The following is a 25,273-nucleotide window of genomic DNA, read 5'->3' on the forward strand; positions in this document are numbered from 1 at the left end:
TGACCTGCTATTTTTTATTGTTTCTGTAAACAGGTCAGTAGTATCCAAGGTTATCAGTCCAATAAATCCAATAAACCCGACTCGTAAACTCGACTCGTAGACTTGTAAAAGCCTATTTCACACAAAAAAAAATTTAACAAAGACAAAAAATTCATCATACAATTTCATGAAGCATCAGTTTCATGCTTCCATTCAATATCTATTATATCGGTTGTTTACCATCGTTTTTTGGGTTAATGTTCAATGAATCAAAAGACAACTAATTAGAATGCTTTTGAACCTACAAAAGACTATCTTTCGTGATTACCAAAACATGAGGAATATGAAAATCTTCAAAAAATAAGTACAACTTTTGTATTTGTTGCATCATAATTAAAACATAAAAAGTATTTTCATTTAAATATGTATTTACTTGTAAATTTGAGGTTTTTTAGTTTCCTACGTTTAAATTCATATCTATGGTTTTTATAAATTAAAAAATTTGTGTCAAGATCACACTCCATATTAAAAGGATGGTTATAAAAGTATGACTGTAATAATTTATTTGAAATAAGTTATACAACCAACAAATAAATAGTACTACTGTCTTCAACAACAACAAAAACATAAATAACACTGTCCTCGTGAAGAAAAGTTGCCAATCAGCTGAAATTCAACCATATTTTTGAAAAGTAGAGCTGAAGTGATGTAACATCTTATTGGTAGTTTTATTAGCTTCAAAGAAGGTAGTTTTTGAACTACCTAGCTCTGTTCATTAATGGAAAGCAAATTTATTTGTGAAATTCCATGGTTCCTAAGGCAGAAAACGCACGACAGACAACTTGAAATCTTGAGAATCCAGAAAGCTTGCACAATTTCTCGTACTCCTCTTCACTTCTTTCCTTCCCACCACTTGTCATATACATGAGGCTGTCGAAGTTGGAAAGAAGCTTTGATACATTCGACTCTGAAGCTTCTTCTGGTGCTACAAATTCTATCACAATCACCTTTCCATTCTGTGGCAGTGCATTGTGACAGTTCCTCAAAATGCTTAAGCAGTTTTCATCTGACCAATTGTGCAACATAGCCTACATAGAGTCAAATAAATAAAAATTGAGTTGAATAGAATCATCGTTGGATAGATCAACCATTCTCAAACATAAAATTTTAGTGTCAATAAAAAGTGTTTTCTAACCTTTAGAATCATGGCATCACCCTTTGGTACACAATGGTACATATCTCCTCCAACATGCTGTATCCCTTAATTCATGCAATTTTAGACAATGTCCAAGTCAACTTCTGGTAAAAATTAAAATTAAAACTAGCATGCATCATCGAACACATGACTTGTGCTAATGGCATATATACCTGGGTAAGATGGCGCTTTTTCGACGACTTGGGGCAAATCAAAGTTAATACCCTTAATTGTAGAGTACTTGGAGATTATCATGTGGAGAGTTTGCCCTGTACAACCTCCCACATCAACCAGATTTGACACTCCTTCAAATCCTTTATACTCTTCAAGAATCTTATTCATTTCTATGTTGCAAAGATTAGCCATTGAATCGTTGAAAATGTAACTCAGTTGCGGATCTCTTTCAGTGCATTGGTAGAAAGACATTCCATGAACCTTCTTGCATAGGTCGTCCTCAGAATCAGTTATTACATCCTTAAAATTCGGCCTAAAGTCACAGCACCACGACAAGGTAAATAAATTATTCCTTAAAAGGCAATGTATATAAGCACAGAGATTTTCACCAAACATTATGTTGGAGATCCCACGTCGACTAGAGATTAAAGTTTTTCATTGTATATAAGTAGAGACAAACCTCAACCTCATGAGCCGGTTTTATAGGGTTGAGTTGGATTTAAAGTTTACTTCGTAATATGGTATTAGAGTTGATTTTATGGGTTGAGTTAGGTTTAAGTCCATTTCGTAATATGGTATCAGAGTCATCTCGAGTTTATCCTAACAAGTGTTTGTTGGGCTTATCAGGTCACCCGCTATCGGACCGGTGGGTGCAAACTTCACCTCATGAGCCGATTTTATAGGATTCAGTTAGGCTTAAAGTCCACTACGTAATACATTACCATTTAGATTATTGTATAAAGCAAATAAAACAACATACCAAAGTTTTAGCACTGTAGGATGTTGGCAAAGTGTTGTGAAGGAACCCAAAGAACCCCTAGTTTCATCATTGACAAAGTATTTTCCAACAGATGAGAGTCCATAGGTTCTCTCAATGCTACCATCTTCATTGGTGTGGGTGGAACAAGTGAGCAGAGAATAGTTAGCAAGCAAACGCAGCATGCGCTTGAGCCTATCTAGGTGTTGGGTTGGTAACTTAGATGCAATATCAGAGGCTGACATGGGTGCATTTGGTGGTGTTGCCTTTGCTACGATCTCAAACAAGTTAAGCTCAATAGCAGCATTGAGCATTGAAGGAAACACCTGACTAGTGCAAAGTAACAAAGCATAAATGACAGCCTCATCCTCTCCTTCTTTGGGAGAGGTTGTCACAACTACATCACCACTTGCACTGTAGGAACTCATATTTGCTTGTCCCTTCTCACTACTAAATCTGTTCAACTTGTTTTCTTCTGTGCGTATTCCCTATCCCAGTGCATGTGGTTTTTATAGCCAAATCTGCATTCTGGTTACTCCACAATATAAAAACTTAACTATGTTGTTACATTAAAATGCAAATTAGTTTGGAGTCACATATTAGGAATAACAAATATGTGTTTTGTTCTTATTCAAGAAGTGGTGATGCATCTGCAATGTAAGTAAAATGAATAAAATACATCATCTTCCTATGAGTATTGAAGTAATTATAGACTCATGCGTTTAAGTAGTAGATGTTGTGGTTTTATCCTTAAAAAACATCGGATAAACTCTCTTTTAACCTCAACTCTAATAAAGTAGAACTATTTGATCTGATTAAGTTTTTGTACTTGTTCTACAAAACTTGAAATTGATGTTTTTGTACACACATGCTTTGGAGTTGATGTACACACATGTTTATGCTTCCACTTTTTTTTAATAAGTTTTGTTGTCCTGATAAAAGATGGAAGGATTGTGGATGAGAATAAGGTTTTTGCTTTCAGACAATAAAGATATTTATAATATCTTATAGAATTATTTATTGAATTGGAAAAATTCATGGGTATGCGTAACTTCTGTATCTATGCCTTAGTGTGGGTTTGTCCTTTTTTCTTTTATTATTTTTGGCCTTTTCACTTTCTGAATTCTGGTTCTGATTAATCTGCATTTAATCTCGTTTTTTATGTGTTTTTGGTTTAGTATTAATTATGGAAAACGTAAAACACAAGCTTTTTTTGTGATTCTTGCATTCTATTTCTGTTTGATTATTGTTATTAATTATTATGCCAAAGAAAAGAAAAAATATACAAAAATCAAGCAAATGATTATAAAAGTATACAATTTTATAAATCAAGATGATATATGTGCATAAGAAATCTTTGTATTTATAATAGTATCTAAAATTATACATTTACTAATATATATTAAAATAATTACAAAAATATAATAAAATTTCTTGTTATAATAATGTAAAATTATTAATTTAACATCCGTCTAAGTATGGATTATTGTACTAGTAATTATAAAATAAAAAGGGGAAAATTACAGTATTCTCAGTTTGTAAAAGATTTTTGGAATTTAAATAATTTGAAGGGTAATTTAACTGTGATAAGTGGATTATCACGTAGGAATCAAATACGTTCTTAGTAAAATTTTCAGTTTCAGTAAAACAACAACAAAATATTCTATCCTCTTGTCACAACTATAATTATCTTTTATATCCTTTAGTTATGTCATGTAGAAAGTGTCATGAGAAATATTAATAACGTCTTAATTAATTAATATGAAAAAATAGTTATATTAATACCATGACACGTAACTTTGTATTAAAATAAGAAAATTACTGACAACAAGTGAAACTCACTTAAATTACATTAAAAATGAAAAAAAGAAGTGAAATATTTTTCTTGATTTAGGTGTAAAAGACTTTATCTGTCTATTATAAAGGAAAATAGTTATTATAAGCTTTTTTTATACAAAAAGTATAAACATGTAATAAATTAATATGTTATCCACATTTTCGAATAGAAGCGGCACAGTTAACTAATATAACTAATATGTTATTTGACACTTTAATAATAAAAAAATTATTTTTTAAAATAAATATTATATTATAATAAATAATATTTAAAAAAAAAATAGATGAAATTAGTGTTAAGGTATCAAGACAAAAGCTACAGCAGATTGTAAGCAAAAAAAAGTTAAAAAAATAATACGATTTATCATTCTACTTGTCTTGTTTTTCCAACCTTCTAAATACAATTTGTCATTCTAATTAGTACTTTTAAACCTATGATAAGTTATAATAATAAGGGTGTTGAAACATTGATATCGTCCACATAAAAAAAAATCTACTTAATATTCTAGTAATTAATATTGATTTAGTTGATGTCAGTTATGTTCATTGTGTACAAAGATTGAATTCTACACTACTTTATGCAATTTTATAAATTGGAATTTTAGATGCTAACAAATTTATTCTGTAATAATTCTGCATCCAAGATAAAATATAATGCAAGTCATTTTATAAAAGTAAGAATTAGTTAAAGGTTTTTGAAATTTCGAAGACTTACTGCACATTTGGATTGTGTGAATTGTGATGTATGGATCAATTTGAATGGAGAATTTTTTTTGAAAATCTATTAAATGGAAAAACATGTAGACGTAGTTTATTTGAAACACTTGTATAACATCATTTTAATCATTTCAATAAAATTGTATTGGTTTGATCCATTAAGAAGAGGTGCAAAAATGAATTCTAAAAATGATATTGTGAATATTTGAATGGAAATAACACTTGTCATTTTATCAATTTATCATTGCACATGTGGCAAGTGTATTATGTACCATACCAACATTAAACGATAAAAATGTGGTTGATATGTTGCAATCAAGACAAAGTCCTCAGGTTACATAGAAGAAGATGGTGAACAAATGGAAGTGTCATATAAAGTAGATGAAATGTCACATGTCGATGAAGTGATTAAAGTTGAAGAAGTTTTTGGATTGATTTAGAGACTAATCTTGAACAAGTGGACATCACCAACGTGTAAATATTTTAAGATAAAATGAATGAAGAAACAAATAAATGGAAAGAACATAATGAAAAGAGAGAAAGTGAAGATGACTCTGGAGATGACTATGACATCTCTAGCTCGGAATAATTTAGGCATTTTGAGTTTTGTGTTAATATATTGTAATGAACTTGTATAATTAATAATATTAAATGTTATTATTATATATAATTATCCCTTTTTATTGTTGTTTGCTTACCTTGGAATATAAATGCTAACATTTATTTTGTATATAGAGATGTCATTAGGAAGTTTTTTACCTCTCTTGCCTTATCACCTCATGCCAACAAAGGGAAGGGAGAAACATTACATGAAAAAATTATTATCACGGAAAAACAACTTACACTCACTATCTGCTTAACTCACTACACATTCTTCATCTTCATTTCTTACCCGTTTAGCAATTGATGTTGGCGACCAACCTTTGCTATTGGATCCACCCCATCCTCTTTCCCACTTGTTGCTTCTAATCGATCATACACTACTCCTAATCTTGCAACCTCGCCTCTCCATATCCCAGTCACACACTTAGCTTCAATAGTCAATCACTACTACAAGAAAATTATTAAATAAAAACTAATTTTAGAGACCAAAATAATTAGTTACTATTTTGCTAAATTAGAGACCATTTTATAAATTAAAAAAATTATTGGTATCTAAAGTAGTTTCTATTATTAATAAAAGTTTATAACATAGTTTCTAAATTGGTATCTAACTCTTAGCTACCGAGGTTTTAACTACTTACTATACTTTATGTTCTAAATTAGTCTCTATTACTCTTTTAGACACCAATTTATAATCTAAAATATTAGTAACTAAAACCTAGGTAACTAATTTAGATATCAATTTATAAATTATTTTATAAATTTTTATTAATTATAGAAACTACTTTAGATATCAATAATTTTAGTCTCTAAATTATTATTTATTTTATTTTTATTTTTTAATATAATAACTAATTATTATATTTTTTAAATTTAATTGTTATTTAGTAGAGTCACATGCAACATTTGGATCACATGTCACACTCAAAAGAGGAGGTCCTCCTCGGTTGGTGAACGTACTATTATTCAACTTGTTGGAGAAATATAAGAAATTAATAAACTTAAATATGTATAATTTACTATTAATTAAAACATTTTATTATCTAATAAAATAATATGAATATGTTTTGGTATATCCGTAAAAAAAATACATCGAAAGTCATCGCATCTACCATTAAATAACAATTTAGTGAATCACGTCTGACATGGAAAAATCCCAATTGTGATCAAGATATTTTTTTTCAACATTTTAACTAATCATGATTTTTCTTTTGATTTTATTATTGATATGTTTATGGTTTCTTTTCTTCCCCAATATGTTGTTAATTCTGCAACCAAAAGTTTTGGTTCAAAGTGAAATTCTTATTGTTAGTGAAATTGTGACCTTGTTGTTGCATATATATTGTGTTGGTGTAATTATGTTGTTCTAGTTGCTTTTCTTTATGACATTGATTGTATTAAATGAAATGTAAAATTATTTGTGGTCTTCACCCAATAGTTTATGAGAGTCTGTGTAATGCAATGGTCATGATGAGTCTTCATTTTATAAAAGATATTTTGTTATATTGTTGTCTTTTATCATTGCAACCAATCAATTCTACTAAAGATGCCTTCATTTTCTAAGAAAATTGATTTCTTTTCACCAAAGTTTCTTTAATTTAAAATCTCTCAATCATAGAAAACTAGGACATTTAATATACATTATAACGTAATTACTAGCACTACAAAAAATTATGAAATAAAAATTAATTTAAAAATAAATAAAAATTAGTTATTATAGTGACTAAATTAGAGACCATTTTGAAAACTAAAAAGAAATTGTTTTTAAATTAATTTGTATTATTATTAAATAGTTTCTAAATTGGTATCTAATTAGCTATCAAGGTTTTAATTACCAATTATTTAGATTCTAAATTTGGTAGCAAAAATCTTGGTTGCTAATTAGATACCAATTTAGAAACCATTTAACAATAATAAAAACTAATTTAGAAACCAATTTTTTTTAGTGTCTAAAATGCTTTCTAATTTAATCACTATAACAATTAATTCTTTTTATATTTAAAATTGGTTTGTATTTCATGATTTTCTTGTAATGTAGTAACATAATGCACACTGGAGTGTCACTCATACCTCTTGGGTGGATTGTTGTGACAACTTTGTAAAAACAAATAAATGTTACACATTATTTTAATCTTTATTAGCAATAACACATAAATCTAATAGTAATAAAAATCATGAAACCAAAATTATACCCTTTATAAATATTCAACCTTGAAGTTCCTTAAACCCAATGATTAAGAAAAGCTAACTTGAAAAAGGCCTTAATAATAACAAAAGTTCTTACATTTGCAATCACAACAACAATGTTTATATAAACAAGTGTAAGAAGATGGACAACAACACTAAGTGACTATTAGTGTATTAACAAACTAGATGAGTATTTATTGCTTATATGTTTTTCATTATGGTTGAATTATTGTGTTATGTCTGAATTTTTTTTACTTTACATTATTAAACTTAGATAATACTTCTTTCAACATTTATTACTTGTTGAATGACATTTTAAATATTTAAAAAGTTTCCTGAAAATCTACTTATCTCACTGAGTTTTTTTTTTAAAAAAAAAAAATCTTATTCATATGTCTAAATTTTATATATAAAATAGAAAAGACTCATTTCTATTAAAATTGCAAAAGAAAAAGTTTTCTATAGATATTTTTGTAAGTAATACCATACTAAATTTGGTATCCGTTCGTAATAAATCACATATGGAACCTACATATATATCACATATGGATATTTTTTACATATATGATCGTTTTTAATTTATTTGTGAATTTTTAGAATCCATATGTAATAAATATCTAAAAGTGATTTTATCTAAAAATTTGTCTGTAAGTAATTTATAGATAACTTAATTTTATCTACAAATTTTTTTATATTACCTATGAATTTCTGTAGAAGGTAATATCTTTGTAGTTAAGAAAATGAAAATTGAGTAAAGAAAAAACCCTTTAAAATGCCTTCCGAATTTTTCATGCTAAAAATGCAAGCATGTAGACATGTGTTATGCATCATTTTCATGCAAGAAAACAACGTTAACAAAGCACCAAGAGAAGCACATTTGAAAATTCATGCAAAGTACTTTAGAGAGTGGTTTTTTTCTTCTTCAATAATTTAGAGAATGCTTGGTGAAAACAGAAAAAAAAAAAACAATTAGTGAAAAATAGTAGTTGTTAGTTTGAAAACAAATTAAGAGAAAATAGTGAAAAATACTTTTTAAATATTTAATTTAAATTAAAATAAATAAATATCAATTTATTATTATTCTTAATTAATAATAACAATGTTATTATGAATTATTTGTTTTTAAGAGAAGATTGCACTTCATATAACTAAATAAAACTCACACCACATCTAATTTTAAAAAAGTCTCACAACATTTTCTTATATTTATAATAAAATGACACTTATGTCTCAGGTTTTAAATATAATTTTCTAATTCATACTTTTTTAATAAATGATATTTACCTTTCTTATTTTTAAATAAATATTTATCTTTTATATATTTTTAGATGGCACTCAATAAAGCGACTTTCTCTTCTCTTATTTTATCTAATAATGAAATATTGACTAAATTTTAAATTCAAAATTATGAAATTTTGTATTTAATAAACTCTTCCATCCACCAATAATTCAACAACATCCATCAATAAAGTAGCTAAATGTCTATTTTAAAAGTAATGTATGTGAGATGTCAATTTGTTTTATTTCATTGATTCAGAGACTAATTTCTTGTACAATAATTTGATTGTCTTGTCAATAACCACATGACATTATATTAAAAAATGTAATTAAATCTTTCAACTTCTTTTTCATAAAAAAAATCCTTAATTTTTATACTGTTTGCCATTTTTATTAAAAAAAATAAAAATGGGTATCAATTATTAGAAATAAAATAAAAGTAAATTTCTATTTAAAAAAATTAGAAGATATATATGTCATTTCATTAAAAACATGAGGAAAATAGTTTTTTTTTTTATAAAAAAAAGAGTGAATGTGAGTGGCAGATTAATATTATAAGAAGGAAACACAAAATATGTTATTTAAGTGAATGCAAACTTCATCTCATGAGTCGGTTTTATGGGCTTGAATTAGACTTAAAGTCAACTTTTTATCGATTTTATGGGGTTGAATTAGACTTAAAGTCAATTTCTTAATATGATATTAGAGTCATTTCGAATCTTTCCTAACGAATGTTTGTTGGACTTATCAAACCACCCGCTATCAAACTGTAAAGGAGTGTGTTTGTAAACCTCATTTCATAAACTAATTTTATGGAATTGAGTGATTGAAAAAAAAAAACTAATTTGTAAAAAAAAAAATTCTAATGAGTGGGAAAAAAAATGTAGAATAAAACATAAGCATGTAATTATTGATTAATCAAAAGCTAATAATGGAACTCGTATGAATAAATCAGAGAAAGACAATATCTGTAATTTATATTTACTCTTTTATACACATTACATGGTGAGAGACAGCATCTCATGCAATAGAAAGCTTAAAACCACCTCCTAATTAACCAAACAATTAGAGAAAAATCTTACTTCTAGTCTGATTGCCAAAATAACTTGATTTGAGAATTGTTGAGGGAAAAAAACTTCTTGAAAACCTTAATCATCAGCACCATACCATACCTATTCTTGGTTTGAACAAGAGCAGTGCTTGTCTTGGCAACTGTAGCACATCTGAATTCAACCATCTCCCTTGAAGAACAGCTACCAAACTTTGTTGCTGAAGACAACTCTTCATTCAAAACCTCCCACAACAAGTCCATTGGAATCTCTTCATCATCATCAACTCTTTTCATCTTCTTTCCACTTTCCACAAATGAAAAGCTTTTCCTGTGGCCCTCAGAGACCAGTTTTGCTTCAAACCCTTCTTCTTCATCTACTTTGCTTCCTTCTCTAAGAACTTGGTTAGAAGAAGCCTTTGGTGATGTAGGAGGTGAATCACTGCTATAAACACAAGTGTCACACATTTTGGAGAAGCTCAAGGCTTCTGTATCCATGGCCTGGCTAGTTAATGACAAATTTTTCTGATATTAGAGAGATTGAATGATGTCTGAGTGTGGATTAGGTTAGGTTTGTAGTATGGGTTTGGACCAGATTATTGTTTTATGGGTAGGGTTTTAGTTCAACTGCTGCACAAAGCTACATTTATTGTCACTACATATTAAGTATGAGATTTATTCATTTGCCATGAAAGCCTAAACCAATGTACCCATTTCTTCATCCACTATGAAATCAATAATAGGCAAAAAAACAAAAGTTATACAGGATTTTTGTTTTACACAAGTATTTGAGATTGTTGATTCAATTCAACATTTAACAGGAACGAGAGACTATGAATTTATTGATAATTATTTTTATAAATAAAAAATAATAGTATTTAAGAAATATTCAAATTGGTTCTATCGAACTACAACACCATTTTAACTAGCCAAAACCTCGTGATGATAATAATAACTCCAACAGAACCTAACACTTGGAGAAACTTAAAAGTACGTAACAATACTATATTATTGTGATGTAATGTTTGAAGAGATTCTCTACACACAATTTGTGTGGATATATTTGATAAAAGCACATGTGTTTCCAATAATACTAAGAAACATCGTGTGACATGATATTTTTTTTGTTTTGGGTTAATTTTCAGTTAATCAAAAGACAACTAATTAAGAATGCTTATGAACATATGCGCTATAAAATATTAATAGTTAAAATATTAGTAGCTAAAAACTTAATAGTTAATACACTACAAAAAAAAATCATGAAATAGAAACTAATTTTAGACATAAAAAATAATTAGGTATTATAGTTACTAAATTAGTATCTAATTAGTTATCAAAATTTTAACTACCAATTATTTAGATTCTAAATTTGATAGCGAAAACCTTGATTGTTAATTAGATACCAATTTAGAAACCATTTAACAATAATAGAAATTAATTTAGAAATCAAAAATATTTTTAGTCTCTAAAATGATTTCTAATTTAGTCATTATAACAGTTAGTTTCTAAAATTGGTTTCTGTTTCATGATTTTCTTGTAGTGATATTTAGATATTAATTTAAAAATTATTTTAAAAACTTTTGTTAATAAAAAAAATTACTTTAAATATTTATAATTTTTAGTTCATAAAATGGTCTAGTAGTAGTGTTTATAGTGTTTAAGGCATGTAAAATTTCTCCTCCATACACCTGGTCTAGTAGTGTTTAAAGTGTTTAAGGCATGTAAAATTTCTCCTCCATACACCTAACCCACATTCTCTAAATTGACCAGTATAATGTTTAAAGAAAATAATTAACATAAAAGTATATGTCATAATTTGGAGATAAATTGTTATGTATGATTAAATGAAATAAAAAAAAATCAACCATAAAGTAAGTTTATGGATAATATGACTTTTTAAAAAGTTAATTAACATACGAAACAACTTATAAAAATATATCATAAGTTTTTTCTACAAATTTTAACTTAAAATTTATATCTAAAATTCAAATATTTTAGACTCAAATTGTAAAACTTTAATGAAGAAAATATAACTTCTAATGTTTAACTTGCATTAATAATATGCTTAAATTAATTAATTAAAAACATTAATTATCAAATAATGTCTATGATACATAAGAAATGTTTAAATCTATAAATAAAAATTAAAGTAAACTTAAATTAATAAAGTTGTATCATCCTTTTTATGTTTTCTCATTATAGTCAGATTAGGAGTGACCACCAAACGAGATGGTTTGACATTTTTTTTTTAATTATTTTGTTTTGAATCTATTTACTTGATTGTAGTTATTAATATTATTTTTTAGACAATAAAAATATAAGAAAAAATAATAAAATTGAATCAAACATTAATATTTCAATAAAAAAAGGTTTAATGGCTAACAAAATAAAGTAAATATCAACAATATTTCAATGAATAAAATGATGCATAAATTTTCTTTATGTAAATAAAATTTTATATAACTACCATCAATCTTAATTCCAAAAGCATAACATTTCTCTTTAAAAGTGCAATAAATAAGAAAGGGTCCCCGCCTCTCTGACCTTCAGGCGGTTTAGGCGGACGCAACTAATATGATTGACTGATTTAAAAAAATTAACCTACTTCACCTAAATGAAGTCGGTTGGGGATCGACCCGTTTTGTCATCCTTAAATCAAATCTTATATTTTTTTTTTCAAATTTTAACCTAGCATATATAAATGATTAGCTCATTGCTTAAAATATTTTATCCATTGTATAATCCTTCATATATTTTCTCCATTACCATTAATTTTTATTTTTTTTAAGTTTTGCTTTAATATGTCCATATTTCTTCTCAACAAATATTGGGCTAAAATAATTAGTGATGACTTATTTGATTTTGGAAAAGAATGTTATAAAACTATTTGTTTTTGTTTCGAGTTTTTATGTTAATAAACTCTAAAAGATTAAATATTTTGGAATTTAATTTTAAAAATATCGTTATGTATAAAATATAACAGTAAAAGAATAAAAAATGTAATTTTTTTAAGAAATAAAGATAAATTGTAGCAACTAAATTTATCTGTAAAAAAAGCATATCAGAAAAAAAATTACTCTATTTCACTAACAATTTTAATGACACTATACATAACACAAAAATTCATATTATTATAAGGGTTTTATTATATACCTTGTTTTTTTATTGTATGTTTCATTTTCTTTATTTGAAAATTGAGACTCTTTTTCTTTTCCCTTCCTATTCTTGGTGTGTTTTGGTATTTGAAGATTGGGCTAAGTTATTTCTAAGGGTGGCTTAAGGCTGCTTCTTCCTGCACACCATATTTTCTTCAGGCACCCATAGTAAATATGAAAGTACCTTTTTGTCCTTAAAATCTTAATAACTTTTCACCTCACTCTTTCTTCTCTGTTCTCTCATCCCGCGGCACCCCAATCAGTTTTCCACCCCCATGTCTTTCTTTCTTCTTGACACATTATATTTAGTAAAAATTTCAATAATATTTATCAATATTTAATAATAAGAAGAATAATATGTTTATATGTAGAATAAAAAGAAAATATTAAATATTTTAGGCAATTTTACTTCATCTGTTCATCGATCAGAAAAATCGATCTAAATCAATGTTTAAATAGAGTAAAAAAATTTAAATTAATTTAACTAAAACTATCATTTTTCCTAGGTGAGTTATTAAGTATAAAATATTTTTTTACACTAATTTATTTTAAAAATAGTTGTGTAAAGTAACATAATATTTCAAAAATACCATAAAAATAATATAATAAACATTTACAAGGAAAAAAATAATCTCACATTAAATATGTAAATGATTTCTTTAATGTATTAATTTTATTATTTAAATTTCTGCAACATAAAGTTTTACATTTTTCAATCTTAAATATCAATATATTGTGTTTAAGTAATGATGTGATATATCATGATCCTATGTGATGTAATGTCATATCTAAGTGACATGGTATTTCATTTTTATGATATGTAATGTCACATCTAAATGATATGGTATTTTGTGTGTCAACTCATCGGTTAATAGTAAAACGTTATAAAAAAATTAAAATAGAAAAGTTTTATATTATAAGAGCTAAAATAACAAAAAAAAAGTAAGAACCAAAAGGATAAAATAAGTACATTTAAACTTTTGAATATTCATGTTTACTGTGTATATCATACAGAGTTCAAATGTAACACATAATATTTGATCCGATAAATTTTAGTAAAAAGAAGTATAATATTTTTCATCAGTCCAAAAAAAAAAGGAACTTGTGAACGAGGTACAATGGGATAAATTTGTTAGTACAATAAAAACTTAGAAACAAACTTTTAAGAGGTTCTATTGGTTGTGTTCTTTCTTCTTGGAGATGTACTGAGACTACTTAAATCCCTGTGTTGTTTCATCATAGTTTGGGGGCTTCTAATCCTCCTTTTTTAATTAAAAAAATACATAAACAATTTTTTTCAAGAACTAAAAATAATACAAATAGCATTTCAAGTAACCAACTTGAATACGTATTTCTCTTCTCATTTTACTACCAACCTGCAAAATTTCTGGACAAGTAACTCAGACTACGGAGGTTTTTCCATTGAAAAATATTCAATACTGAAACAAGTCTAACTTTCCCTCAACTAAGTGCAACCATATTTTCTATTATTCTTTGCCATTGAATCAAAGTGTTATGACAATCATATTGCAGCAGCAATTTTCTTCATCACTAACCTTTCCTGGTTCCATTCCATCACATAATCAATGTTCAATCCTTTGAGTTTCACTTTTCCAGATTTGGAATCCAAAAATAAGTTGTATGCTTACATAAATTATGTGCATTATTAGACAATAATGAACATCCCAAATAAACAAAATAAAAAAAAATCAGGTAGCATTAAAAGAAAAATGTAAATGGCATTTTCGACTAAAAATATGTTATAAGAAACCACAGCTCAACTTTTCTACTCAAAACTCTTGGCAAAATCCCGAGTGAAGAGTAATTGACTCCTCAATTTCTGCTTGTCAACAATTAATAACTTCACAAACCTGATGAGAGGAATCACACCCAGAATTGGAATGCTCTTTCACTTTGTTAGGAAAATGAGACTAGAAAGTAAGATCTTTGGGATCCTCAATAATCAGTGAAAGTGTTTGCAAGAACGAAGCCAAATCAGCACCATAGATGACTCGATGATCGGCTGTAACATTGACCTGCAAATTTAAATTTCTTCTATTATAGGAAACAAGTTTGGAACTGGATTTATGTTTTTCTAACAATAACTAAGTCATACTCGGATACTCCTATATATACATATGTTACGACTCTCGCACCTGCATTTGGTTCTTCATGCCAATGCGACCATCCTTGGTAGCCACAACAGCTGGCTGTGATGCTCCAACAGCCATTATTGCTCCCTACACAAATAAATCCAAAGAATGATAATATTCGTGTTGCCCATCACTAATCGAATTGGAACATATAGCCAATCTCTTGCAATATTTGACCACAAGTAAAACACTCACAGTTCCAGGTGGCAGAATAGCATCAAAGCGATCAACACCAAACATTCCCAGATTGGAAAGAGTGAAAGTACCTGTAAAAATAAATAATAAAAGCAATCAGTGAGGATGAACAAATATCCAAATCAGAGTCCTTAATTTGATCCAATTGGATGTCAGTGTTCAACCATTAGAAAGGCATAAACTCTTCACCGTAAATAAAATAGATCTGTATCCTTCTTATTCAAGAGATCCCCATAACAAGAATAATAGAAAGCAAATATATCAGGCAGAATTGAACTAGTCAGCACTAATAGTCCACACAATATGGGCCACTAAGACACCAGCAGCACCATGAATTCCAGTGGTTCCATTAAATTGCCAAGAAAATCACAGAATGATAATAAAGTATGGCCTTTAAAAATATTTAAATCATTGGTTGTAAACCTTAATATTCAATTATAACAGTGTAATGTCTCCTTAATGGGGGGGAATCAATGCCTTATACTTGAGTAAAGTCAGAACTGAGATTTTAAGATTGGTGAGAAAAACAGAGTTTAGTATTCCCCACATAATACCAGAAACTTTGCAATTTAGGTATCTCGGATCCATCTTGGTATTAATGAGAGTAAAAATAAGTGAAGTAAAAGAAAACAGACTATGATGGATGAGGTAGACAGACAAGAAAATAAAACTTGGACTTGGACAAGGATATGGCCAAAACTCATCTAAGTGATTTGGGTATGTAAAAAGAATATCAATGGAGGCTCTAGTGAATAGCAGAGTGGATCAAGTGAAAGATAGTACAATTAAAATTGGTAGGTAAAAGAACTAAGAAAACAATAAGAAAAACTATCAAGACCTTGTGCTAAATTGTTTTACGAAAATTTTGATCTTTAAAAGAGTCTGATGGCCTTAACTAATATATCATCCAAAATGGAGGGCCAAACTTAGTGAGATAAGCCTTTGGTTGTTGTTATTTGTTTTTAAATTGTATGCCTTTTTTATTCCCTCCAACTTGTTATTTATCACACCTCGCTGTTGAATAATGATGATCACAGCATCACTAAACTTCACATTCTCTATTCATTGAACTTTTTTGCATCCTTAGTCTTAGGTTAACTAAAGCCCCCGTAGTGGCCAGATAATAGAGGATATATCCTCTGCTCAAAAATTAATTCTAAATCATATTTGTCAATCCTCATGCTTAAGGACTCATTTATCTTCCTTAGTCTTTCAAGCCCAATGTATTCTTTCAACCTTAAACATCATTGCAATTGTAAACCTAAAAGAATACAACTACGGAACATCAAAACCCTCCAGAAAACTGATCCGTACAGATTTTCTGGTATCAAAATTCATACATCACTTCAACTTACACTAAAAGAAAATAGATAAACATTCAGATACAATCTTCAGCTTTGTCAGTGAATTACCCATATGAACAAAGATTTTTCTTTGGTATATAGTTATAAACTACTGCAAGTGCTCCACAAATATACTTTACGCCTACATGATTACATTTCATGCCTAAAACCAACTGTTCAAATATATAGCCCATGCATATGTATAAAGTTTGTGTCATATATTCATTGATTTCACAGTTGCAATCCAGTCAAAGAAGACTAAGTAGATGATAAAACATCAAAGCATCCCAATCCAATTTTCAGACTGAAATTAACTTTAGACAAGTCTGCCCAGTGCACACATTAATCAAGAACTTGAACGCCAATATTGTCATTCATATTTTGAAACTTTGTTTCTTTTCATTCAAAGATATCTCCTAGGTATGTAGTGATATACTTCTGAACTCTAATAATATGAAGTAAACTATCAAAATTTCTAGACCCTACCTACAAATTTTAAGGATTCAATAATAAATTTTAAAATTTGCTAAGATGTAGAACAAAACCAATAAAATGCATGTAAGTACCAGTGTTGTATTCATGAGGTTGAAGCTGCTTGGCCCTGGCCTTATCGACCAACTCCTTCCACTTTCTTGACAATGAATATACATCAATCTACAATTTACATCAAATATACCTTTTCACAATTAAGAACCATCTTACACTAGAGAAGAGGGGATTAGAAGCTGATCAAATTAGAGTATAAAAAAAAACCTTATCAGCATTCTGAAGCACTGGTGTAATCAATCCGCCATCTATAGCCACAGCAACTGCAACATTGATGTTGCTATTATATGTAAAGCTATTACCATCTCTACAACTTGAGTTGATAACAGGGTGTTTGGCCAGTGCAAGCGCAGTAGCCTTGGCAAGCAATGCGGTCATAGTAACTCCCTTTGACTTTATCTGGAAGATTTTAACATAGAATTAATGAATGAAAAGATAATAACAGTTTGGGTATGAATCCAGAACTCCAGGGTGCGCGGTACAAATAATTTGAAAAGGTGAAGATATCAAACTACCATGAACTGCCGATAGCATGTTCAAATCACAAGTAAGAACATCACAAAGAATACATGGCTAGCATTTTTACACTTGACCCCTTATGGTAATAAATTCCTTTCCAGCTTTTTTGACTCCTTTTTGAGTTATGTGAAGATCCTATAGAAAAAAAATGGGAACAATACTTGCAATTGACTCTGTCAATTAATAAACCCCCATTCATTACACGGTCTAAGAATATTATCTTATGAAACAAACTATCGAATATGCAAATTGGATAAAGTGCTGTTATATATTAAACACAAAGGTCACAGGAATCCATGTGATATTCATCTCGCATCAATCATAATCATAATCACAACCATATCTAATGACTTAGTGGTAGAACTTTCATATTTAGTACCATATACAAACTACAAAGTATGTGAATTCCCCCCTTATCACCCTTTTATGAGTTGAGTGTTAATCTCTAAAGGCACCAAGCTTTCAACAAAATGCAGAACCTGGGAACAGAGTTTGAAAACATTTAGAACATTTCAAACAGTCAAAAAACCAAGCCAAAGGATCTGTAATAATAGTGTGACCTCTTCCCTACACAGTATTGCAACATCAAACTAGCAAAAAAAACCATAACAAACATTGAAAAGAAAACCAACATAATCTATCAATGTGATTTAGTCAACTAGAATAGCAACTCAATACAACCACATTTAATGTATTGCACATTCAAAGCTCACCTTCTTGTACAAGGCATCAAGTGCATCTGTGGTGATGGTGTAACCAACCCTGAACGTGGGAACTGCCAAACTCTCCACCATGTTTCTACTCACAGCACCCTGCATTGTGGTGAAAGGCACCACAGATCCCAACTCCACCCCTGCAGGTGCTGCACTCTTGCCTGGTGCTGGTGATGCAGCTGCTGCAACATTTCCAGAAGCTGCAAATGCCTCAACATCTTTAGCAACAATCCTCCCCATTGGTCCAGTTCCCACTACCCTCCCCAACTCCACCTGTTGGAAAACATGTCAAGAGTCCAAACGAACAGAGAGAATGGAAAGAACAAGAAAATGCAGAAGATGTGAATGTGATAGATGAGTAAAGCTCTTACAATTAGGCAACATGTAATGGACAAAATGCAACTAAGACCTTAATAGATTAAACTTCTTAATAAATACTTATAAGAGAAAAATATAAAAAGGTAAAATGACTTAAAATTCTCTCCTTAGTTAAAATCAATTAAACATCTCTTATAACATTTCTCTTAAGTTAAACTTCAACTCATAAGAAAACAAAATCATAAAACAAAATAAACATCTCTTATAACTTAAACCTACACACGCACTTCAATATTTATAGAAGCTTGTCTACCTTCTCTAAAGGTCTCTAAATGGCAAATGTTGAGCAGCATAAGTTAACTTTAACAAGTTTGACTCATTTTGTGCATTATTTTCTTCTTATATAAGTATTCAGCTAGAAATTTATGTAACTATCTAACTCATTCACAACCGTCTAACCAAATTCTAACTAACTATAAAATCACCTTCAATTCCTTGGCGAGCTTCTTCGCATAAGGTGACGCAACAATCCTCTTCCCTCCCTCCGAAGCGGGATGACTGGACACTACGACCGGAGCCGGAACCGCAGCTGCGACGGGGGCCGCAACCTTCTCCGGTTGAGACTCAACGGGCGGTGCTGGTGCAGCTGCAGCTGCAGGCGCGGGCGCGGAAGAGGAAGAGGAGGCTTTGGACTTGGCTTGAGCAATCTCATCCTCGGTCTCAGCGAGGAATGCGATGGGGGATCCGACGGCAGCGACACCACCTTCCTCGACGACGATGGCGGCGAGGTAGCCGTCGTAGAATGTCTCGACGTCCATGTCGGCCTTGTCAGACTCAACGACAACGACGCTGTCGCCCTTGGAGAGCTTATCGCCCTCGGATTTGGTCCAGGAGACGATTTTGCCCTCCGTCATAGTGGAGCTGAGTGCCGGCATGAAAATCTCCCGGATCTTAGCCCGAACGACCAGGGGAGACGTCGTTTTGCGGTGGGTAACGGCGGCGCGGCGGAGCGAGGAGGAAGAGGGGATGAAGGGAGTGTGAAGAAGGTGAGCCATGGTTGAATGAATGAAAAAATGAGAATGGGTTTTGGGTTGGATTCGATTGAAGAGAAAGAAAATGAGAAGAATGAGTGTGTTGTTCAGTGTTGTTAAGTAGAGAGCGATTTCCTCGAATTCATCGAAGGAAGACGGAGGTTCCAACTTCTAACTCTAACAAAACCAAACCAATCAACCACCGTACCACACCGCCAATGTTATGTGTTAATGTTAGTAACGTCTTTTAAGTGTTAGTTCATGTTTCTTTGCACTTTAGTAACAAAGTCGTGATAAAAAAAATATAAAATAAAAATTGCAATTTAGTAAAAAAAATGGTGAAGTAGTCAAAACTGTAAGAAAAATAGAAAGTGATTTATTTATATATCAAAACATTGTGTTTTTCAATGGTTAACTTTAAAAATATATTTCTACTTCTCAAATTCTCTTTATTTTAAATATTAAACTAAGGAAATGTATTTAGTAAATTATAACTTAAAACATTGTACTGGAAATATATAATTATCGACCAGCCACAACTTCAAATTTAAAAATCAACAAAATTACTTAGTTGATAAATCATACTTGTGTTACGCAATAGAATTAATTAAACATAAAATTTGTTAAATTATCTATTTAAAAATAATAATGAATAGACATTGTTATAAAAATGTAGTGAAACAACAAAATCAAGATCTATTTGAAAGGGAGAATTGACTTATTTATAAGTATATATAGATTATTAGGATAAAATGAGAGAATACAATAACTAGTTATAAATATTAATTAATATAGATTGAATAATTAATGGTAAATTTTAACATGCAGTGGAGGAAGAGATTGAGTTGGATGGCAACAATAAGCACCAAAGATTTCTAGCAAAAGTATGTTGTAAAAAAGTAGGGTTTTTTTTCAATATAATTTTATATAGTCAAATATTTACAGAGAAATCATATTAATTGAATTATAATAAGAATAATAATTAAAATTGCACATCAATAATGTGATATATTTGAAAAAATATTCTTATAAATAATTATTATAATAATTTTAAGACATTTTTTTAAAAAAATTTATGACATATTATGTATTTTTATTAGAATTTTTTCTTTTAAGTCTAGTTATAATGTTGGTCTCTATAGTTTCATATGTGAATAATTTTATATTTATAGTTTTGTACTCCATAAATTTATAAAATAAATAATATTGATTATGATGATTTTATTTGTTAAATTTGGTTAATATATGTAAATAATGAATTTGTTACATTATTAAAATCAGATAATAAATTACTAAAAAAATATTTTCATATATATCAACTAAAATTAGACCATTAAAACTAGAGATTAAAAATATTATTTTTAAAATATTAAAGTCCAATCAATAAAAGCAAAAATATATATATAAAGTGATAGAACAATATATGTATGAGATTTAGTAAAGAAAATTGCGAAAACTAAAAAGGATAATGGAAAAGGTAATGTAACCATGATGTTCCCGTCCAAGGTGGCATAGGTTGGTTGAGCAGGATAACCCCAACTGGAACAAACCCAAGAAGCAGAAACAGAAGATGGGTGGTTCCATTCTCCCTTCCTCTTCTCCTCCCTCTCTTTCCACTCTGTTCACATCCAAGTTCAATGAATCTGCTCCCTTCACCCTTTTCTGCAACCAATTCCCTTCCCAATCCTCACCTCCTCGTCGTTACTCATGTTCTGTAAAGTAATCCTCTCTCTTATCTCTTTAATTTTCTACCATTTATGTCTCTTACTTTGAAGTTTAGAGCTTTAAGCATCGTGTGCTAATGGGGTGCCTCATTTGCCTCCTTCTTCAATGGTTCGTGTAAATGCTGTCAGTGTTAGTGATTAATGTTGTTTAAGAGAGTACTGAATTGGGTAACTATGTAATTGGCCAGCACTAAGTTAGTTTTTTTGTTGGCTACTACTGCTACTAAAGAGTACAATTTTGCGATTTCTAACAAATTTCAGCTCACAGTGGAAAGTGGGTTGCTAGCATTTCTCTTTTTGTAATAGAGTGATTTGTGTTGGAGTGCTAGGGGAGAGGAATTTCTAGACTTGTAGTATGATACATATTCGTGTTAAATACTTTCAGTTTTGTTACCCTCTTAAAAGGCTCTTGTTTTTTAGTGGTTCACAGTGGTGTGATGCATGGATGAATATTAACTTAAAGCACTATTTACAGAAAGGTAAATGCCTTCGGAATTCAGCATAAAGGTTCCATACGACATGGAGACAATCTTGATGCAATGAAGAGTGGGATTTTGCTGCAGGTTGTTTAACATTCACGTGTTTTACAGCAAAATTAAGCATTTCATTACATCCTTTATACCGAATCTTGTGTTTCAAATTTCATCTTTCATTTTCATTATCTGATTCTCCTACTCATGCATTGATTTCTCTTTTATTTTGCTGACAGAAATAAACTCTAGGTCTTGTATAAATGCTTCATTCTAAATACCATCATCAGTAAAGCATTCTCATTATTCATGCCTTTTGTTTACTCCTTAAGTTCCGGATACTAATCTTTTCTTCCATCGTGGACGAAGACAGAAGTTTCAAAGGAAAATGCCAATGGAATTCCTTAGCACCCTTTTCAACAAACAATTTACAGGTAATTCCCTATTCTCTGTTTCTAATTTTATTATTCTTAACATGTTTTTTCCATATATAACGAGTGAATTGGTCTAATGTGTTTTATAGAAAAATGGCAAGTTTTGTAATGGTACAAAGTATAGTCTTAACAAGTTGTTGTTGCTCTAGAATGTAGAAACTGACCATATTCGTGCCCAAATTTTGATAGACCTCTGAAGCATTCTATGTAATGATCAATAAATGCTCCATTATTATGCCAAGATAAAACAAAAACATAAAAGAAATGATAATGAGGTTTGTTGAGATGAACAGCAGGAAAAATTATATTATGCAGCTATGCATTTAGATTTACATGTTCGTCAGTCAATTACATTGTATATAATGTTACTGATATGGATGTACGTTTTTGCTTGTTGAGAAGATTCCCCATCTGTGTTTGACTGTCTGCTACTAATGGACTTGGTTTAATCAGTGTTATTTCACTAATTTGAAGTGTGTTGTTACCCATTTTGTTTTTCAGTAATCTGATTTGCCCCTATCCCTTGCTTGTATTTATTGGTAATGGGTGTTTGCATCTTTTGTTCTTGTAGCTGATCTTCAAGCTGCTCAATGTGTTAACCATCCATGACAAGTCATGGAATTTGGGGTTGTTAACCCTCTTAATTTGTAGGGAACCAAATTACTATCCCCGTTTCTTATTTTCTTTTTTGTCACACAGCAATTAAAAAATAACACTTCTACAAGCAGAAAAATTAACAGCCAAGATACAATTTTTTTAACCCTAAAAAGGCCATAAATTTATAATTCTTCTTCAATACGATTAAGTATAACTTATAAACAATAATTTGGATTTAAATTAAGAAAAATACTTGGGAAAGTATTTTAATTTTTTTTTTGTTGCATAAGAAAGCCAGCCACCTTGAATGGCTAGCGGATTAAGGGAGGGGTTGAACCTGTCTTTAAGAAGTGTGCAAACTACAATGGGCTAAATGATTGGAATGGATTCAATCATTCAACTCTATTTGACAGCTGTAGGTAGCAAAAATAATCATGATGTTTTCATTAAGTTTAATTATGTTGATTGTTGTTAGTAGTCAAATTGCTGAAACTGATTGGGTAAAATCTATGGAAAATTTGCGTACCTTTTTAATTCTAAGCATTGTGTTAAACTTGGTTCAAACATTTGGGCAAACGTCAGCTAATTCAAAGTCTTCAAATTTTGTTTTAAAGTTGATATAGTCACTTGTTTTAATGTTGCAGGATTTTCAGTGAATGACTTTACAACCAAACATCTTGAAGATGGTGCAAGATCATCCAAATGGGTTTCAGCATTCTTGCTTGGACAAACTATATCAGTGATTTCTCCTGATGTTTCTTATGCAAGCAGCTCAATGAAGATAAATGAGATATATGAGGTTGGAGAATTGTTTGATTTAAGCATCCAACTAATATACTTGCTATTGCTACTGGGTTTGCTAGGGACTGGGACTTTTTTTGTGATTCGTCAAGTTCTTGTCCGCAGAGAACTCGACCTATCTGCCAAGGAGTTGCAGGTAAGAACCTATCTTCCCTTTGGTCCTTTATATTATTAGACGTTTCTCTTGTGCAGGATACATGACGTGAACCTCAAAATGTATTAGACCCTGAATTTTATGTTAGGTGTCTTGATTTTTTTTCTCTGGTTTGGTACCTAATAAAGATTATATACACAAGTGCAAGCCACTTGGAACTAGATGTTTTATGATCCTTTGTCCTTACTCCTTTTCTTCCACTGTCTCAGGAGCAAGTAAGAAGTGGTGATGCTGGTGCAACTGAGCTTTTTGAACTTGGTGCAGTGATGCTGCGCAGGAAATTTTACCCTGCTGCTACCAAGTTCTTGCTCCAAGCAATTGATAAATGGGATGGGGATAACCCGGATCTTGCTCAGGTTAGAGGGTTTGTTTGATTGCAACCATTGTAGTTTCACTCATTATTAAATGAGTTTCCATTCATGATTAGTAGTTTCTAATAAAAAAATTATCAACAATAAAGAGTGTGTTGGTGGTTCTCCTTTCTTATTCTAATATGACTTGTTAACAACTTTGGTGACTATTGCATAAACCAATCCACCAATAGGTTTACAACGCTCTTGGTGTAAGCTATGTCCGCGATGGGAAAGTTGACAAGGGAATTGCTCAGTTTGAGACAGCTGTCAAGCTTCAACCAGGCTATGTCACAGCTTGGAACAATCTTGGAGATGCCTATGACAGTAAAAAAGATTACAAGTCTGCTTTGAAGGCATTTGAAGAAGTCCTGCTATTTGATCCTAACAACAAGGTTGCACGGCCTAGGAGAGATTCTTTGAAGGGACTTGTTGATGCAAGCAAAGGAGTTACCGTCACCAAATCAGCAGAGAAGAAATGAGTGCCATTATATAAACTCACCCTATGAACATGGCATAGTTAAATACATAGTTTTCAATAACTTGGTTGTGTTTGGAAGGAATTTTGGTTCTATTGGTGTAGTTACTACAAACTAGCAAATGTAGTTGAAAGTGCTCAATTCTCTAATAATGGTGCTGATGGTGTTTTCACTTATGAGAATCCTCCTTTTATTTTTATTTATTTTACAAAATGGTCATTTTCAAGCCTTGTTATAGTGGTTCCTTTCATCATTTTGTCATTTCGTCATTGCTTATATCATATATTTTGAATCATTGTTGGCGTGCTCTGTATGTAGGCCTCCACTTTGTCCTTCAACCATTACAAGTCTAGAATATGACTTTACTAGCTAAAGTAACAGAGTTTAGTTTCTCTTAAAAAAATATTAGAAAAATTATATGATTACTTTTAAAATAATTACTGTAAAAGTTAATGAATTTAGTATATGTGATGATTTATGACTGAATAATAGTGTAAAAATTGACAGTATGTAGATT

At 30.2% G+C, this 25,273-nt stretch overlaps 4 protein-coding genes across 4 annotated transcripts; 1 reads left to right on the plus strand and 3 right to left on the minus strand.

Moving 5' to 3' along the window:
- Positions 1-513: 513 nt before the first annotated feature.
- On the minus strand, positions 514-2,588 carry LOC137827859 (isoliquiritigenin 2'-O-methyltransferase). The gene is made up of 4 exons (XM_068634212.1): positions 2,109-2,588; positions 1,348-1,661; positions 1,175-1,239; positions 514-1,067 (listed from the first exon to the last, which is right to left on the minus strand). The coding sequence occupies exons 1-4, from the start codon at positions 2,531-2,533 to the stop codon at positions 771-773; spliced, it is 1,101 nt and encodes a 366-aa protein (XP_068490313.1). The 5' UTR covers positions 2,534-2,588; the 3' UTR covers positions 514-770.
- A 7,085-nt stretch (positions 2,589-9,673) lies between these two features.
- LOC137828435 (uncharacterized) lies at positions 9,674-10,428 on the minus strand. The gene has a single exon (XM_068635014.2). It carries the CDS (start codon positions 10,270-10,272, stop codon positions 9,811-9,813), a length of 462 nt encoding a protein of 153 aa, XP_068491115.1. The 5' UTR covers positions 10,273-10,428; the 3' UTR covers positions 9,674-9,810.
- A 4,040-nt stretch (positions 10,429-14,468) lies between these two features.
- On the minus strand, positions 14,469-20,042 carry EMB3003 (2-oxoacid dehydrogenases acyltransferase family protein). The gene is made up of 7 exons (XM_068634207.1): positions 19,202-20,042; positions 18,399-18,671; positions 17,374-17,565; positions 17,187-17,274; positions 15,278-15,348; positions 15,086-15,169; positions 14,469-14,965 (listed from the first exon to the last, which is right to left on the minus strand). The coding sequence occupies exons 1-7, from the start codon at positions 19,769-19,771 to the stop codon at positions 14,861-14,863; spliced, it is 1,383 nt and encodes a 460-aa protein (XP_068490308.1). The 5' UTR covers positions 19,772-20,042; the 3' UTR covers positions 14,469-14,860.
- Positions 20,043-21,161: 1,119 nt separating this feature from the next.
- Positions 21,162-24,932, plus strand: LOC137828033 (Tetratricopeptide repeat (TPR)-like superfamily protein). The gene is made up of 6 exons (XM_068634432.1): positions 21,162-21,466; positions 21,947-22,034; positions 22,315-22,375; positions 23,617-23,909; positions 24,137-24,283; positions 24,472-24,932. The coding sequence occupies exons 1-6, from the start codon at positions 21,318-21,320 to the stop codon at positions 24,757-24,759; spliced, it is 1,026 nt and encodes a 341-aa protein (XP_068490533.1). The 5' UTR covers positions 21,162-21,317; the 3' UTR covers positions 24,760-24,932.
- The last annotated feature ends 341 nt before the right edge of the window (positions 24,933-25,273 follow it).

The sequence above is a fragment of the Phaseolus vulgaris genome, chromosome 7 (genome assembly GCF_051622355.1).
Source record: "Phaseolus vulgaris cultivar YP4 chromosome 7, ASM5162235v1, whole genome shotgun sequence".
Classification (NCBI taxonomy): domain Eukaryota; kingdom Viridiplantae; phylum Streptophyta; class Magnoliopsida; order Fabales; family Fabaceae; genus Phaseolus; species Phaseolus vulgaris.

Bases quoted from the DNA above. Each gene is read 5' to 3' on its own strand.
- LOC137828033 (XM_068634432.1), top strand. From the start codon at position 21,318: ATGGGTGGTTCCATTCTCCCTTCCTCTTCTCCTCCCTCTCTTTCCACT. The intron at 21,467-21,946 runs GTAATCCTCTCT...CACTATTTACAG, and splicing joins CGTTACTCATGTTCTGTAAA to AAAGGTAAATGCCTTCGGAA. The intron at 23,910-24,136 runs GTAAGAACCTAT...CCACTGTCTCAG, and splicing joins TATCTGCCAAGGAGTTGCAG to GAGCAAGTAAGAAGTGGTGA.
- EMB3003 (XM_068634207.1), bottom strand. From the start codon at position 19,771: ATGGCTCACCTTCTTCACACTCCCTTCATCCCCTCTTCCTCCTCGCTC. The intron at 17,566-18,398 runs GTGAGCTTTGAA...AAAATCTTCCAG, and splicing joins TTGATGCCTTGTACAAGAAG to ATAAAGTCAAAGGGAGTTAC. The intron at 17,275-17,373 runs GTTTTTTTTTAT...TGTAAATTGTAG, and splicing joins TGCTTCAGAATGCTGATAAG to ATTGATGTATATTCATTGTC.
- LOC137828435 (XM_068635014.2), bottom strand. From the start codon at position 10,272: ATGGATACAGAAGCCTTGAGCTTCTCCAAAATGTGTGACACTTGTGTT.
- LOC137827859 (XM_068634212.1), bottom strand. From the start codon at position 2,533: ATGAGTTCCTACAGTGCAAGTGGTGATGTAGTTGTGACAACCTCTCCC. The intron at 1,662-2,108 runs GTATGTTGTTTT...CTGTGACTTTAG, and splicing joins CCTACAGTGCTAAAACTTTG to GCCGAATTTTAAGGATGTAA. The intron at 1,240-1,347 runs GTATATATGCCA...GCATGAATTAAG, and splicing joins AAAAGCGCCATCTTACCCAG to GGATACAGCATGTTGGAGGA.